The 16,556-nt window shown below is 33.0% G+C and overlaps 1 protein-coding gene across 14 annotated transcripts in view; it reads left to right on the forward strand.

Moving 5' to 3' along the window:
• Positions 1 to 16,556, forward strand: part of MAP4K5 (mitogen-activated protein kinase kinase kinase kinase 5) — a 94,124-nt gene that overhangs the window by 25,212 nt on the left and 52,356 nt on the right. For all 14 annotated transcript variants that reach the window (XR_006741448.1, XR_006741455.1, XR_006741452.1 and 11 more), the window contains 3 exons: positions 6,654 to 6,744; positions 7,396 to 7,460; positions 10,176 to 10,231. Coding sequence is in view for 5 of the 14 variants with exons in the window: in XM_045580938.1 (XP_045436894.1) it covers positions 6,654 to 6,744; positions 7,396 to 7,460; positions 10,176 to 10,231 (212 nt within the window). In the remaining 9 variants the exon portion in view is untranslated. The remainder of the gene's footprint in view (positions 1 to 6,653; positions 6,745 to 7,395; positions 7,461 to 10,175; positions 10,232 to 16,556) is intronic.

A 16,556-nucleotide genomic window follows, 5' to 3' on the forward strand; every position in this document is an offset into this window, starting at 1 on the left:
TTTTATTCATTTGGGTTGTTTCATTACATTTTATTTTACTTTTTTTTAAAAATAAATCTTTGTTGTTCATATTATTATAAATGTTCCTCATTTCGCCCCCCTCCATTGCTCCCCTCCACCAGGTTCCCACCCCACCCTCTGCCCTTGCCCCACCTCCCATTGTCCTCATCCATAGGTGCACAGTTTATGTTCAGTCTCTTCCCACACCCCCCTCTTCCCTTTTCCCCGAGAATCGTCAGTTCACTCCTCTTCCATACCTCTGATTCTATTATATTCACTAGTTAATAGTGTTCATCAGATTTTTTTTAATTCCCTTGGTTTTTAGATTCACTTGATAGTTATGTATTTGTTGTTCATAGTTTTTATCTTTATTTACTTTCTCTTCCGAAAGAACCCCCTTCAGCAATTCATATAATTCTGGTTGGCAGTAATGAACTCCTTTAGCTTTTTTTATTAGTGAAGCTCTTTATCTGGCCTTCAATTCTGAGTGATAGCTTTGCTGGGTAGAGTATTTTTGGCTGTAGGTTCTTGCTATTCATCACCTTCAATATTTCTTGCCATTCCCATCTGGCCCGCATGGTTTCTGTTGAGAAATCAGCTGACAATCGTATGAATGCTTCTTTTTTTTTCTTCTTTTTTTAAAAATATATTTTATTGATTTTTCACAGAGAAGAAGGAAGAGAGATAGAGAGCGAGAAACGTCGATGAGAGAGAAACATCGACCAGCTGCCTCCTGCACGCCCCCTACTGGGGATGTGCCCGCAACCAATGTACATGCCCTTGACCGGAATCGAACCTGGGACCTTTCAGTCCGCAGACCGACGCTCTACCACTGAGCCAAACCGGTTTTGGCATGGATGCTTCTTTATATCAATAGATAACTACCTGCTTTGCTCTTGCTGCTTTTAATATTCTCTCTTTGTCTTTTGCTCTTGGAATTTTAATTATGATGTGTCTTGGTGTGGCTTCTTTGGATTCCTTTTGTTTGGAGTTCTGTGCACTTCCTGGACTTGTAAGTCTAATTCTTTCATCAAGTGGGGGAAGTTTCCTGTCACTATTTCTTTCAATATGTTTTCGGTGTCTTGCTCTCTCTCATCTTCTGGGACCCCCATAATTCTGATGTTGGTTTGCTTAAAGTTGTCCCAGAGGTTTCTTACATTATCTTCAACTTTCTGGATTCTCTTGTCTTCTTGCTTCTGCGGAGGAGTGTCTTCTGGCTCTTTATGTTCCAAATCTTGGACTTGATTCTTGTGATCTTCCATTCTGTTTTTAGGACTCTGTATAATATTTTTTTTATTTCAGACAATGTATTCTTTATTTCTTGTTGATCCCTTATTATTTCTTGTTGACCTCTTATTATTTCTAGTTGATGCCTTTTCATATCCTCATAGGTCTTATCTACCTTTTCTAGGAATTTCTTGAAAAACCTTATATGCGTGGTTTTGAACTCTATATCCAGTCACTTCTTTTCCTCCATTTCTTTTGTTTGTGATCTGTTTCCTTGTCTCGGCATTTTCACAGCTTCCCTCAGTTGGTAGGGTGGCTTTGTGTGCTGAGGTGTCCTGTATGGTTCAGTGAGTCAGCCTCCCAGTTACCTGAGGTGGACAGTCTTGGTGTAGTCCTTTGTGTGCTGTGTGTGCAGTCTTGTTGTTAAGCCTTGCTTGTTGGTATCACTGGGAAGCGTTGATCCAATTGGCTATGAGGATCAGAAGTGTCTCAGCTAGGATGGTTTCTGTATTCTGCTTAAAAGGGGCAGAGTCTCGGGGTAGCACAGACAAGCTTTGTTGAATTGGTTGCAGGCTCGCATACCTATGCACCTATTTGGTATAGGCACAGACAAGCTTTAAATTCCTGTCTGTCACTCCCTAGGAGAGTCCCATTCACTATGAACGAGAAAGCTAGCCACTGGAAGGGCTTCTGTGCTCTGCTTGGATGGGGCGGAGTCTCGGGGTGGTGCAGACAAGTTTTATTCAGCTCCTCCCTACGACAGTCTGGTTTCTGAGTCCTGCAATAATGGCCGCTGGCTTCACACACCTCTGAGAGATCTCTGCCCACTGCCTGACAGTCTGGCCTCTCCCTGTCTGGGGCCGTTTATCAGCGCAATTGGGTGGTTCTGTTTTCCTCCCGAACTAGAAAGCCAGCTGCCGTGCATTAGCTGTCCGCCCTCTCCGCGCACCGGGAGTAAGCCAGTAGCGAACTCGGCCCCCCCTCTCCATGCTCCGCAAGCAAGCCGGCAGCAAAGTCGGGCGGCCATCTTTTCGTGTGCACAGTTCTCTGTACCTTCACAGTTCCTGAGGTTCAGCGCGCCTTCTTTCTCCTTCCCAGATGGTAGAGCCTCCTCTCAGCTAGCTGTCCGGCGCTTCAGGGCGATGTTTCCCGTTTTTCAGTTCTAAATTCAAATTTGTTGTGGTAGGCTGCATTCGGGTGTCTACCCTATGCCGCCATCTTGGTTTCTCTTCTGTTTCATTACATTTTAATTGTGGAGTTTTTTCCTCTTGTTTCTTGCCTTTAAAAGAAATGTTTTCTGTATGACCATAGATTTTTATAGCTTGGTTTAGAATTTTCAGTAAAGCCAGAGTAGATGGTGTTTGTCACATTTTCAGAATAGACCTAAAGAAATGTTTTGATAAAAAATCTGATGGTTTGCTAAAGGATTACTTCATCATTCAATTCAGATAGGTCAAATAATTCTGGAGACAGCTGTATTTCAGAAATGAATTCAGCTTTTTAAAAAATTGCACTTAAGCCAGCACATTACAAAAGTGCTTCCTTGTATTGATTAACAGATGAGCTGGTTTAGAATTGTTTTTAGACATGAAAAGGTAATTATTTGCCAATATGACTTACAAAAAAGCCTTATGTCTGATTAAATATAAACAAGACTTTTTTTTAAGTAAATTAAGTTGCAGCTATAAATAACATTTTTCACCCCAGTTAAAAATAATAGAAATTTATTAGAGCCTTGAATTTTATTACTGATTTACTGACTTACCCCTTTTTATATTATTTTTATAATTTTACTGAAAATTTGCCTTTGAGGCTTTTCCTAATACTCATAAAAATTCTAAAGTGAACATTAGCTTTAACAATAAAAGTAAATTAGCACAGAGAATTGGTTTTTTAATTAGCCACAAAAACAATTGAAAAAGATAACAAGTCAGAGTTCCTTCCTATGTCCTCATGTTTTTTTTAATTCTTTTTATACACAGACAAATTACTATTTCTAAGAATGACTTAACCATTTCTGTATTTCATTTTAATAGTAACTGCTTATTAAATATGATACTATCTTACAAATAAAGTTTGGCATACCAGTTATTAGTATTGAAAGTAAATAATGTATATTAGTGATATCGTTTTGATTTTTAGTTGCATTTTCCATCTCTTTGTTCAGGCATTAGAACTATCCCAGAATGGGAGGCAGATATTATGATGATATTTGTCACCATATTTTTCTGTCCTTGTCTGAATTTCAGCTTGCCCTCTAACTCAATTTATAGATGTTCATTTGCCCAAACAAATTTGTAGTTAGTAGCAGCCAACAGCCAGAATAGGAGCAAGATTCTTGGGACACTTAATCATTAGAATCCCACTTTCCCTTCCCCTCTCTTCTCTCTTCTAATAACCCATCTTTTATGGTGAAACTATATGATAATATTTTAAAGTTATGCAAATGATAGTTTGTTGAAAACTGTAAGTCTTACTTATAGGGATGGAATTTAATACAATTACCACCCAGAGTCATTAATGCAGTATACTTTTGCTTGCTTGCTTGCTTATTTTTTTAAATACTAAATTGAAATAATCATGAAATAGTTCAGTATGTTTAAGTAAAATAAGTTAAATGTATTTCATTAGTGTAAACAGTTTTTAAAATAAGAAAGAATCTGTAAGTATCTTTTAATAGATGTTTAAAACGGTTCTCACTTTTGTCTTGTTTCCTGGATAAGCACAGAAAGAAGAACAAATTTTAAAAAGTCAAGGTCTATAAAGATTTAAACAGCCGTTAGTTTGCCTTGTTAATGTTCTTCAAAGAAATTCCAAAGTAGGGGCTTTGACCAAATGGGACAAATGTCAGCTATCCTAGTTAAGTGTTATGTTCTTGCTATTCACTATTTGCTTCTATTTTAAAATCTAATAATTTCGATTTTTAAAAATAACCTGTAGAATAAAATATTAGTATACTATCTTTAGGATTTGGAAAGCTCAAGCCTGAATTGGTGGAAAATGTTAATTTGATGTCACAAAAGGCCCCAAATATGTTCTTTAAAATAATAGGTATAAAAACCTAATATGGTTAGATATTTCCTGCTATTTAAATAGGTAAAAATCACTTAATTCTAGGATATTGTTTTTCAATTAGATTCCAGTTTGCTTTTGAATACAAGATAAAGTTGAAATATATATATTTTTATTACTATGTAGTAAAAAAGATGAACTACAATGCCAGGTTTTAAATTAGTGAATTTAAAATGGAGAGGATTTTTCTCTTTAGTTGAATTTTCAGAATCTAAGTTTGGCATCCCAAAGAAAATGTTTCGTTAGAATTGATTGTCCTATGTACGGTATTTGCAGTCTCCATTCATTTTGCTCAATTGGAAATTTGTTGTTGTTGTTTTTTCAGTATTGCTTTCACTGTTTGGGGTATATCCTTTTATTTGTTTGTATTATTGATTTTTTTTCTTCAGTGTCTTAGAGTTTTCTGAGTACAGGTCTTTTATTTCCTTAATTAAATTTATTCCTAGGCAATTTTTAATTTTAATTATAAATGGAATTGTTTTCTTATTTTTTTCTGATTGTTCATTACTGGTATATAAAAATGTGTTATTTTTATATACAGACAAATGATTATTCCTAAGAATGATTTAACTATTTCTGTAGCTCAGAATGCTATCGATTTCTTTATTAATTTTACATCCTGCTACTTTACCAAATTCATTTATTAGTTCTAATGCTTTTTGGTGGAATCTTTAGGGTTTTCTATAATTGTACTATGTCATCTGCAAACAACAACAATGAATATTGCTTGCCTTGAATTGGAATTGCACTGTGTGTGTTGCTTTAAAAGCCTCGGGAGAGTTTTGCCCTGGCCAGTGTTGCGCATTGGCCTGTGCACCTAAGGGTCCAGGGTTGGGGTGCATTCAAGAGGCAGCCAGTCTATGAGTATCTTTCTTCTCTCTTTCTCTCTCTCTCGCTCTCTTTTCTTTACCCTTTCCCTCTTTTTCGCTCCCCCCTCCCTCCCTTCCACTCTCTCCAAAAATCAGTGGAAAAAATATCCTCTGGTGAGGATTAGCAAAACCAAATAAAAATTCTTGGTTTAATAGTTGTAAATGTGTCTTTAGGTGGCACACCTAACAGAAGCTAATGTAGTCTCTTACTTTAACTCAAGCTTAAAAGAATTCCCACACATAAAGTTCCAAGAAATATTAGCTCAGAGTAAAAAAATCACAGAAGATACAAGGAATGAAGGTGCTTTAAGCAAGAGCCAGCAGAGACAATAAGCAGAACAGAACCATTAAGACATCAGGTTTTGGAGTTACATACTCTACTTATGGTATGATTAGATAAATAAAAGAATGATTTGAAACTATGAGTAAAAAGTAATGAATTGCCAAAAGAAAGACAAGCAGATTTAAAAAAGAACCAAATTTATGTTCTGAAAATGAAAAATAATTATATATTTAAAATTCAATATATGTAACAAGTAAGATATAGATTGAAGAAACTATGCAAAACATAGCTCAAAGAAGCAAAAATATGGAAGACTATAAAATAAGTGCAAAATGGAGTGAAAAGATCTCTCTTAGGTCTAATTAGGAACACACTGTGGCAAAGGCTTTTGGAGCATTTCTGTTGAAAATTTTTCAGAATTCAGAGAAAACACCAAATATTTAAGAATTTTAACCAGAGTAAATAATAAAAAATGCCCATGCATATATGTAATGGTGAAACTGTGATATATTTAAGACAAAAGATCTTTATTTTTTTTTTAAACTGTGTTTTTATTGATTTTAGAGAGAGAGGAAAATCGCCAGTAGGGGCAAGAGCCCCAAGTGGGGCATAATGGAGTGCCAAAATGTATCTAACAATAACTATAAATTCCGAAGAATAATATTTCATTTTAATATAGCTTTTTCTTGTTAACTCATATAGGTTTGTGATAGACAAATTGGAAAATGCAAATTAAAGAAGAAAGCAAAATTATTTTTAGTTTTAATACCCAGACATAAATATGGTGTATGTTTTTGAAATGTTTTTTTCTATATACATATGTACTTACATAATTATATAAAATATTCCTTCACTTAATATATCATGAACATATTTTCATATCAAAATCTGTTTTTAACTATAAAACTGTAACTATACCATAAGTTATTTAACCATTCTTTAATTGTTGTGTCATACTGTAGAGAACATTCATCTGCATATCTCAAGAAAAAAAATTTTGAAGCAAAATTATGAGTTCAAAGATTTTGTACATTTTTATGGCTTCTGGTTTTATAGAAAGAATGTACCAGTTTACATTCTCTTTGAAGTATTAAGAATGTCTAATTCCTCATCTCTAATATTTATTGTAAAGTTTTCCATCCTTCTTCCCATATATAGAGATTCAAAATCTAATATGATGACCAAGTTATTTTGTTTTTCAGGAGATGATTTTTCTTTGATTCAGCAAGAAATATTTATGGTTAAAGAATGTAAACATTGCAACATTGTTGCCTACTTTGGGAGCTATCTCAGGTAAGAAAAAAAAACCTTCTGATCTCTCTTTGTATTTCTTTGCCACCACTTTCCCTTTTATGTCAGTGATGTTATACACATAAATTTTAAAAATTATATTGTCTAAAGTTCTAAAATTTCTTAGGTTCTCTTATTGCTTCTCTCTATATTACTATTAACACCTCCATATATGCAATTATGCCTTATCTGGCAAACTTAATGAAATATTATGAATGATTACAAGTAATAATTTTAATTTAGCTTATAAAAGATGTCAGATTCCAAACTATGTAAGATGGGAACAATGCTGAATTCAGTATATTTTCTGTAGCTTGAAGAGAGACTGCCACGGCAATTTTCTGTTGCGATAATTCATCCTAAATCACATGTGTCAAACACAAGGCCCTCGGGCCAAATCCATCCCGCCAGGCCTTGCAATGTGGCCCGCACCGCGCTGTCATCACTGCACTCCGCTGCGTTTCCATCACAATGACAGTTTATGACTGTTCAGTAAACCATTCGGCCCGCAATTTAGGCTGGATTTTAGATTTTGGCCCCTTCTCTGATTGAGTTCGACACCCCTATCCTAAATCTTGGTGTGCTGAAAGCCTTCACAGTTGTCAGTGGTTGAGAATTACTAGCTAATGTACTTTTCTTTCTCTTTCATGTTAGTCGGGAAAAACTGTGGATTTGTATGGAATACTGTGGTGGCGGATCACTTCAAGATATTTACCATGGTACTATTAATTTGTTTTTATATTTTGAGACTGACTCTGATTTTAATGTGTTGTTTGACATGTCTCATTAACCAGGGATATTAACAGGTAGATTTACTGTTTTACATTCATCTGTTCTGTTCCTGGAGTATTGCATGAAAGAAATTTAAATTTAATTTTTGTTTATTCAGTTAAATTTGCTGGAGCCTGAACTGAGAAAGTCAAGTGTACTTGAATAATCCAAATTTTACTTCTTAGATGTAGTTTTTTAGGAAGGTATTTTTCTACCAATAAAACTGCCTAAACTTCCTTGTAAGTACGAATTAAAATGCCAAGGGTAATTCTCTCCTAAAAGAAATTATATACCTGTCTTAATATTTTAACCTGCTAGGAAAGCAATTTACCATAGTTGTTGCTGTAATATTTTTGTTTAGCATTCTGTTAATTTCGGCACTTTTTTTTTTGTTGAATTTGATTTTACTGCATAATATTATGTAGAAATATAGTTTTCTTTTGTTTCTACAATTTAGCTTCCAGTTTGTTTTGTTGTTGACAATTTTCTGAATTTCTAGAGCTTATAAGACTAAGCATAGATTCTTATAAAATAACTTTCTTTATTTAACTGGATATAGAATAGTAAAACTATTGCAATTACGTGTTGTATAATTTATTATGTATTTTTAAACATTTAAGAAGTGTTTTTTAATGTTTCTATGCTGAAATCTTTATATTGAAAGCCTTATAAAATTTCATGCAGCTTATAAATGCAACCGTAGTACTTCTAAAAACAAGTGCTATAGCCATTGAAATAATATATGTAGATTGTAGAGGTCAAATTTTTAATTGTCAGTCAATAAAGTGGTGGTTAAATATACACTGCATCTATAATATGGAATACTATGAAGCAATTAAAAAGATGCAGTAGTTCCATTTATATTGTCTGGGGTATATTGCTCCAAGGACATTTTTTTAAATGAAAAAAATGAATCATGAAAAAAATTGTATAACATAATCATTCATACTTAGATGTAAAAGTATACATACAAATATAAATGCACACCAAAATTAAAGGAAACATAATCAAATTGATAAGTCATTACTGCTAGAGAGAAGTGGGATTCATAAATAAAAATTTGAATTATAAATGTATTGATATTTTATTTAATTATACATTAATAAATATAATAATTATCTAATTTTATCACAGAAAATAAGCCATGACAAAAAAAGATTGTGATGTCTAAACTCCGGCAGCTATCTCTTTTTTTTTATTTTTTAGAGAGGGAAAAAGTTAGAGAGAGAGAAAGATACATCAATAGATTGTCTTCTATACATGCCCTGAGTGGGGAATGACTATTTTTATTTAAAATAATATTTAATACCACATAGTTGCAGATAAACAAAATAATAAAGTGCTTAAAGCAAAAACTAACCTCATGTTTTAAAAGAGAAAAATAAGATTTTTCTTAATAGTAGTCTATTATTTTCTTATGTATTATATCATAGTATCGATAGAATGACTGTTCTCTTTTATTTTACCCTGTTGACTTTAAATAATTATTGATAGAAAATAGCTTATGCCACTTGATTTAAATGTGTTTTCTGTGGCCGTGACTGGGTAGCTTAGTTGCTTAGAGTGTCATCCTGATATGCCAATGTTGTGGTTTTGCTTCTCAGTCAGGGCATATACTAGAATCAGCCAATGAATGCATAAATAAGTGGAACAGATTGATGTTTTCCTCTCTCTCTCTTTCTCCCTCTCCTTTCCTACTCTCCCTTTCCCTTTTCTCTCTAAAAAAATCAATAAAAATAAAAACTAAAAAAGTCTCCTCTATGATAATGAATAATTATCTTTCATATAGAGTTTTTATACAGTAATTATAATTTTTATTCATCGCACTATTACAGAATGAGAACCCAATAATATGGATAAATAAAACTATATAGTTGGCATTTTTTTCATTACGCCTTATGTTCAGTTAAAGAATTGTTTTGAGACATTAATTTTATCTTCATGAAGTTTCTACTTTCCATTATTAAAATCTGGTATTTGTTGAATTAAGTCGAATCTTAAGTAGTATTCATTTCTATAAATAGTATATTAGATAGCATAGTAATCAAGAGCCTCTATACTTACAATAAACTATTAACAAAGTGGCTTTTCTTCTTTTACTATGATTTCAAGTTACTAAGAATCAAAAGTTTATGTTTCAGAGTAGGTGTAGAGACCTAGTGATTAAAATGTGCAGTAAAAGATTAAAAGGAAGTACCTCCTTTGGTTTCACTGTCAGCACACACCACTCTAGATTTCAGATATTGGGTACATGCAGAAGGATTTTGTATTTCATAATAGGGAGAGATCTGGTTGCCAGAAGTGATCTGCCTCCTTTTTAAACTCTTAGATAAGGTACTGGGTCAAGCCTCTATTTTGACAGCTGTAGTAAAGAATTAAACTAAGGAAATAATGCCTTGCTATGGCCCTCATGGCTCGGTTGGTTGGGTGTTGTCTTGTGCACTGAAGTTCGCCTTCAATTCCTGGTCAGAGCACGTGCTGCGTTGCCAGCTTGGTCCCCAGTAGCGATATGCAGGAGGCAGCTGATTAATGATATGCTCTCATCATTAATTTTTTTCTCTCTCACCCTTCCTCTATATAACATAATAAATTAATAAATTAATAGTAGAATATTTTTAATCTGATGTATTACAATGTGATTTTTTTTTTCTTTTTCTTTTTAGTTACTGGACCATTATCAGAATTGCAAATAGCCTATGTATGCAGAGAAACTTTACAGGTACTACATTTACTTATGTAGCTAAAAGGCAGGTCTCCTTTCACAATTGAAAACTATAAAATGATGATGTGCACAAAAGAGTGAAAACCAGTGTTTTTTCTGTTAACTTCTCATATTGTAATCCTGTAAGCCTAGTTATTTCTTTCACGAATGATTGATAGGAATTCTTGTAAGCTGATGCTGGTATACACAGTGGTCTTTTGCCATTTTTCTCCAAAAGAAAATAAATTAGAATAACAATTACTCAGAATGTTATCTGGAAATCCTGGTTCTGTGTGATATTAATAAAAATCATTGATAGCTGAATCTTTTTTTTTTTTTTGTAAAGAATTTTTGTGAGTTTATTTGAGCTGAATCTTTTTTTCTAAAAGCTTGGTAAATATCGTATTATGCAGAGGTTTCTTTATTTCAGATCTGTTGGTGTTTTTAATATGTTAAAGTAGGTTGTGAATCTTCTATAGCAGTGGTAGACAAACTCATTAGTCAACAGAGCCAAATATCAACAATACAATGATTGAAATTTCCTTTGAGAGCCAATTTTTTAAAACTTAAACTTCTTCTAACACCACTTCTTCAAAATAGATTCGCGCAGGCTGTGGTATTTTGCGGAAGAGCCACACTCAAGGGGCCATGGAGCCGCATGGGGCTTGTGAGCCGCAGTTTGTCGAACCACAGTTCTATAGCATACAGTTTGCAGCAATTCTCCCAATATGTTTATCTTTTCACTGTCCTGAAAGACTACTTACTCATTGAGAAAATCAGCAATTCACAGTTTTGTTCATATACTTAAAATATTTAAATTAGAAAAAGGGTTAGTAAGTTCTAGTGCTTCTGTTTATTATTTTGTTCATTTACAACTGATCATTATTAATTGATGCTTATATCCCTACATATCCTACATTGTATAGCTTGTTCAGAAGTGAAATTAATAGTTCTGTATGTTCTTCCATATAAAGGAGATTGACCTGATTTCGGAGAAAGCTCTAGTCATTTTGAAAAGATTTAGTTTCCACATGCTTTAAAAGACATACCATGTTAAATCTTACTGTTAGATATATGAAAGTAAATTCCATATATATTGAATATATGTAATTTTTTAACATTCACATAGCATAGAAGTCTCTTTGTATCCACATACAATACAAAGCTAATCATATACTCATAGCAGAGAATTATTGACATTAAATGTTTTATATTTTAATTTGCCAAGTTCATTTCTTGTGTAGTAATGGACAGAGTACAGAATGGAAACAGTAACTTGCATATGCATTCTTGTTTTGGTTTATGACCATAATTTCTTCTATAGTTCTAGTTCTTCAAGGATAAAATGAATCGTTGGAAGGGATGGCCTCCAAGATTAGTTCCAATTTTAAAATCTTATTATTCTCACAAATTTCCTCCTCTGGTTTCTGAGTGGTTAAAGAAGGTGTGATACACACACACACATACATACATACACACACACACACACACACTGCAATATAATTCAGTCATAAAAAGAGGGACTCCTGTTATTTGTGACAACACAAATGAATGTGGAAGACATTTTGCTAAGTGAAATAAGCCAGGAACAGAAAGATAAATACTATATGATCTTACTTATCTGTAGAACCTAGTTGAATTTACAGATGCAGAAAGTAGAGTGGTGGTTGCCAGGGCCTGGGTTAAGTTGGGGAAGAGAAATGGGGAGATGTTGATCTAAGAGTATAAAGTTGCAATCATATAGATTAATTACTAATGTATAGCATGATGACTAAAGTTAATACTGCTATACTGAATACTGAAAATACTCTAAGAGAATAGATTTTGGGTGCTCTCTTGACAAAACTAGCAACTGTGAGGAGATGATATTAATTACTTTGATTCAAGTAATCATTTCATTGTACATATATATCAAGTTATGTACACCTTAAATATAGATGTCCAAAAAATGTATACACACACTTTGAATAATTACAAAGGCAGTTTTTATTAAAATACATTTTATTTTCAGAATTGAGCCACCAGCTGTTGAAATGTGTATACATTTTTCTGGGATACCCTGTATATACAGTTTTATTAAATAGATGTGTTTTTATGAAAAGAAAAGAGGACAGAAGTTGTCAGAATGGAATAAAGCAAAATACAACTAGATGCTGCCTACAAGAAAATACCTTTATAATGACAAATAGATCAAAAGTTAAAAGAAAAAAATATAAATATACATATATATGTATATACATATACACACACACATATATATCATACTAACTACTCAAAACAAAGCTGAGTGGCCATATTAATTTCAGACAAAGTAGACTTCAGAGCAAAAATTATTACTAAAGAAGATAATTTTATAAAAATGAATAACAATCCTAAATATTTATGTTCCTAATAAAACACAGCTTCAAAATAAATAAGCAAAAGCCATAGTGCTGCAAGGAGAAATAGATTAATGCACAGTCTGATATCCGTCTCACAATAATTCTGTAGAGCAAGTAGGAGAAAATTAGTAACTATATAGAAAATTTGAACAACACAATCAACCAATTTGACCTTACTGACCTTTTAGTCCAACAACAGTGGGATACATGTGCTTTTCTAAGTGTCCATAGAGCATTTAACAAGATAGACTATATTCTGGGCCATAAAATATGTCTTAATACATTTAAAAGGATTTATATAATACAAAGTATTTTCTCTCACCATATGCAATCAAATTAAATAAAGTGCTAATAAGTAACATGAGAGTCAAAGAAGAAATCAGAAACTAAAAAGTATTTTAAAACCAATGAAATGAAAGCACAGCTCATCAAAATTTGGGATACTGCTAAGGCAGTACTTAGTAGAGGAATGTTTATAACACTAAAGAGGTACTTTAAGCTTTTCTAGAAAGAAGGAAAGATCTGAAAACAACTTCCTCAATTTCCATCTTAAGAAACTGGAAAAAGATGAGCAAATTAAACCCAAAGTAAGCAGAGAAAGAAAATAATAAAGATCAGAACGGAAATCATTTAAATAGGAAGCAGAAAACATGAGCAAAGCATTGAAACAGAAATATCATTCTTTGAGATTAATAAAACTGATAAACCTCTAGCCAGAGGGATTAAGAAAAATAAAAAGAGGAGACACAAGTTACTAATATTATGACAATTTATAAATATTAAATGATAATAGGATAATCAATACCCAAGGAATGTTAAGAACAGCTTTATGCCAACAAAGCCTACAACTTAAATGAAATAGAAAATTTCCTAACTACCAAAGCTCAGACAGTTAGAAATCATCTGAATAGTTTATATCTATTTCCACAAATAAATCTCCAAGTTAGATGATGTCATGGATAAATTCTATCTAACACTTAAGGAAGAAATATTGCCAATTCTATATGAAGTCTTCTAGAAAACTGAAGAATAGAGAATACCTCCCAAGTCATTTTATGGCCAGCATTGATCTGAAGCCAAAATTAGACATTACAAGAGAATAAAACTACAGACTGATACCCTTCATAAACATAGATACAGAAATTAAAAAGGAAAATAAAATGTTAACAAAAGCAGCTCAACATTATATAAAAAGGATAATACATTGTGAATAAGGTAGGGCGGAGGGCAGTATCCTAGAATGCAATGCTGTTTTAACATTCAAAAATAATTTCAAGTAATTGTCCTTATTAGCAAACAAAAAGAAAAAGACATGATTGTCTAAACATAGAAAAAACATTTAGCAAAATCCAACATTCATTTGTGATAAAAGTTCTCAGTATGCTGGGAATAAAATGGAACTTGTTTAACTTGATAAAGAACAACTATGAAAAACCTACAACTGTGTCATTCTGAATGGTAAAGATTAGATGCTTTTTCACCAAGGTCAATCAAGGCAAGGTGTCTGTTCTCACAGCTTCTTTCCCACATTGTGCTAGAGATTTGGGCCATCGCAGAAAGAAAAAAAAAACAATGAAATTAAAGGGATCCATATTAGAAAGTAAGAAGTGAAACTCTTCATTCACTATAAAATTACCTATGTAGAAAGTGGAATTGAATCTACAAAGTGGCTACTAGAGCTAATAAATATAGCTAGAAAGGTTGCAGGATTCAAGATCAATATACAAAATCAGTTGGATTTCTATATACTAGAAATTATAGAAGAGAAAGTAGGAGAAAATATTGAATATAATGAATTAATTTGTATTTTAATAAATGCTCAGGTATAGTTAAAGTAGAAAATATAATAAAACAGGCAGATGCTTGTACCTATTTATAATGAGTAAGATTGAATTTAAGAAAAGAAGAAAGTATTGTATTTACCTGAATATTCTTAAACTTTTATCTTTGTATTTGACATTTAGAAATAAAGTTTAAACAAATATGCTTATACATATCCATAAAATCCTGTGAAATGAATAAACACCAATGCAGGCTGAGACAGATGTGTTGACTCAAATACCACGACATAGGACATTTTGCAATCTTGAGTTAAGCAAAGCCTTTTCAAACATAACAGGAAAAGCATGATCCATAAAATAAAAAACTTGCTAAATTATACTTCATCAAAACTGAAACTCTCTTGTTCAAGAGGCACTATTAAGAGAATAAAAGGACCAAACTAAAAGTAGAAAGTTGTAAATAATATACCTGACCAGGGACTTACATCCACAGTATATAAAGAACTCTCAAAACTCATTAAGAAAACAACTCAATATGCAAATGAACAAAAGACTTAACCAGACACTTCACCAAAGAAGATAGATGGATGGAAAAAATGCTCAATTTCATTAGTTATTAGAAAAGTGTGCATTAAAGCCATGGTGCAATACAACTACAAACCAATTAAAATGGCTAGAATTAAAAAAACAAAACAAAAAAAAAACCCTTACAGGAAGGTTGGTGAGGTTGTGGATTAACGGGAACTCTCATGCACCTCTGTTTTCAGTGTAAAATGGTACAGCTGCTTTGAAATATAGTTTGGCAGTCACCAGAAGTTTAACTTGTACCACTGTATGATCCAGTTGTTAACACTGCTAGGTATTTACCCAAGAGGGGGGAAAAAATCATGCAACAACTGTACATGAATCTTCATAGCAGCTTTATTTATAACTAGAGACCCAATGCACAAAATTCATGCAAGAGTAGGCCTTCCTTCCCCCAGCTGCCAGCACCAGCTTCTCTCTGGCACCCAGTATTCCGGCTTCCCTCATAGCCCTGGCTTTGTCTGGAAGATCATCCGGCCTAATTACAATAGTATATTATGCTTATATTATTATAGGTAGCCAAAACCTGGAAACAACCCAATGTCTGTCAATAGGTAAATGGATAAACAAATTTTGGTATATCTGTATAATGGACTACTACTCAGTAATAAAGAAGAATGAAGTATTGATATATACATCTCAAGGAATGTCATATTAATTATTGTGAAAGATACAGACAAAAAAGAAGATGCTGAATTATTTCTTTTACATAAATTCTAGAAAATTCAGAAATGATCTATCATGACAGAAATCAGATCAGTATCAGATGAATTAATATCACTAAAAGGTAGCCAGACATTGTGTAATTTCTGTGGACGTTAGCACCTTCTCAGATATCTCAATTTCAGTCCTACAGGACTCTTTCCCAGGCTTCTAAGTATTAATAATTCCGCTCTCTTCTCCACCCTGCTCCCCCATGGCCTAGAGTTTTGGTAACAGCTTCCTGCAGTTGCTGCTGCTGTAATATTTATTGCTCTCAGTGTTCCTTTTTAGTTCTATAGTTCAAATAACTTACGTTGTTGTTTTTTTTCCTTTTTAGTTCTATAGTTCTGACTAATATAGCACCACCCATGAAGGAATTTTACCAAAATAATTCAGTCTTAAGTCTCATCAAGACCCTAGATATAAGCACTCAGTGGTAGTACATGGGGTCAGAAAAATGTAAAACATCATCATTAGCAAAATCCAAATCCTGAGAGACTGCACACAATAAACCGATAAACTGCACTTTCTTTAACAGAAACTTACAAGGGAGCTATAATAAGATATGGCACAAGATTCTATAGATTAAAAGAGAAGTAGGAGTCATTTCAATGAATTGCAGTGTACAAACCTTGTTTGAATCTCACTTTAACTTGTGAACACTGGATATTTGATAGTATTAAATCATTGTTAATGATGAGGTATAATATCATTGTGATTATATTTTTTTAAAGCCACTGTCTTAGTGGATGGAATTTTATGAAATCTGAGACTTCAGAATAATATGGTGGTGGAGGGGGAGTGTGTGATACTGTGAGGTTCAGAATGAAACAAGATTGACCATGAGCCCTAGCTGGATTGGCTCAGTGGATAGAGTGTCAGCCTGCGGACCAA

Source organism: Pipistrellus kuhlii, unplaced genomic scaffold (genome assembly GCF_014108245.1).
Source record: "Pipistrellus kuhlii isolate mPipKuh1 unplaced genomic scaffold, mPipKuh1.p scaffold_m20_p_1, whole genome shotgun sequence".
Classification (NCBI taxonomy): Eukaryota; Metazoa; Chordata; class Mammalia; order Chiroptera; family Vespertilionidae; genus Pipistrellus; species Pipistrellus kuhlii.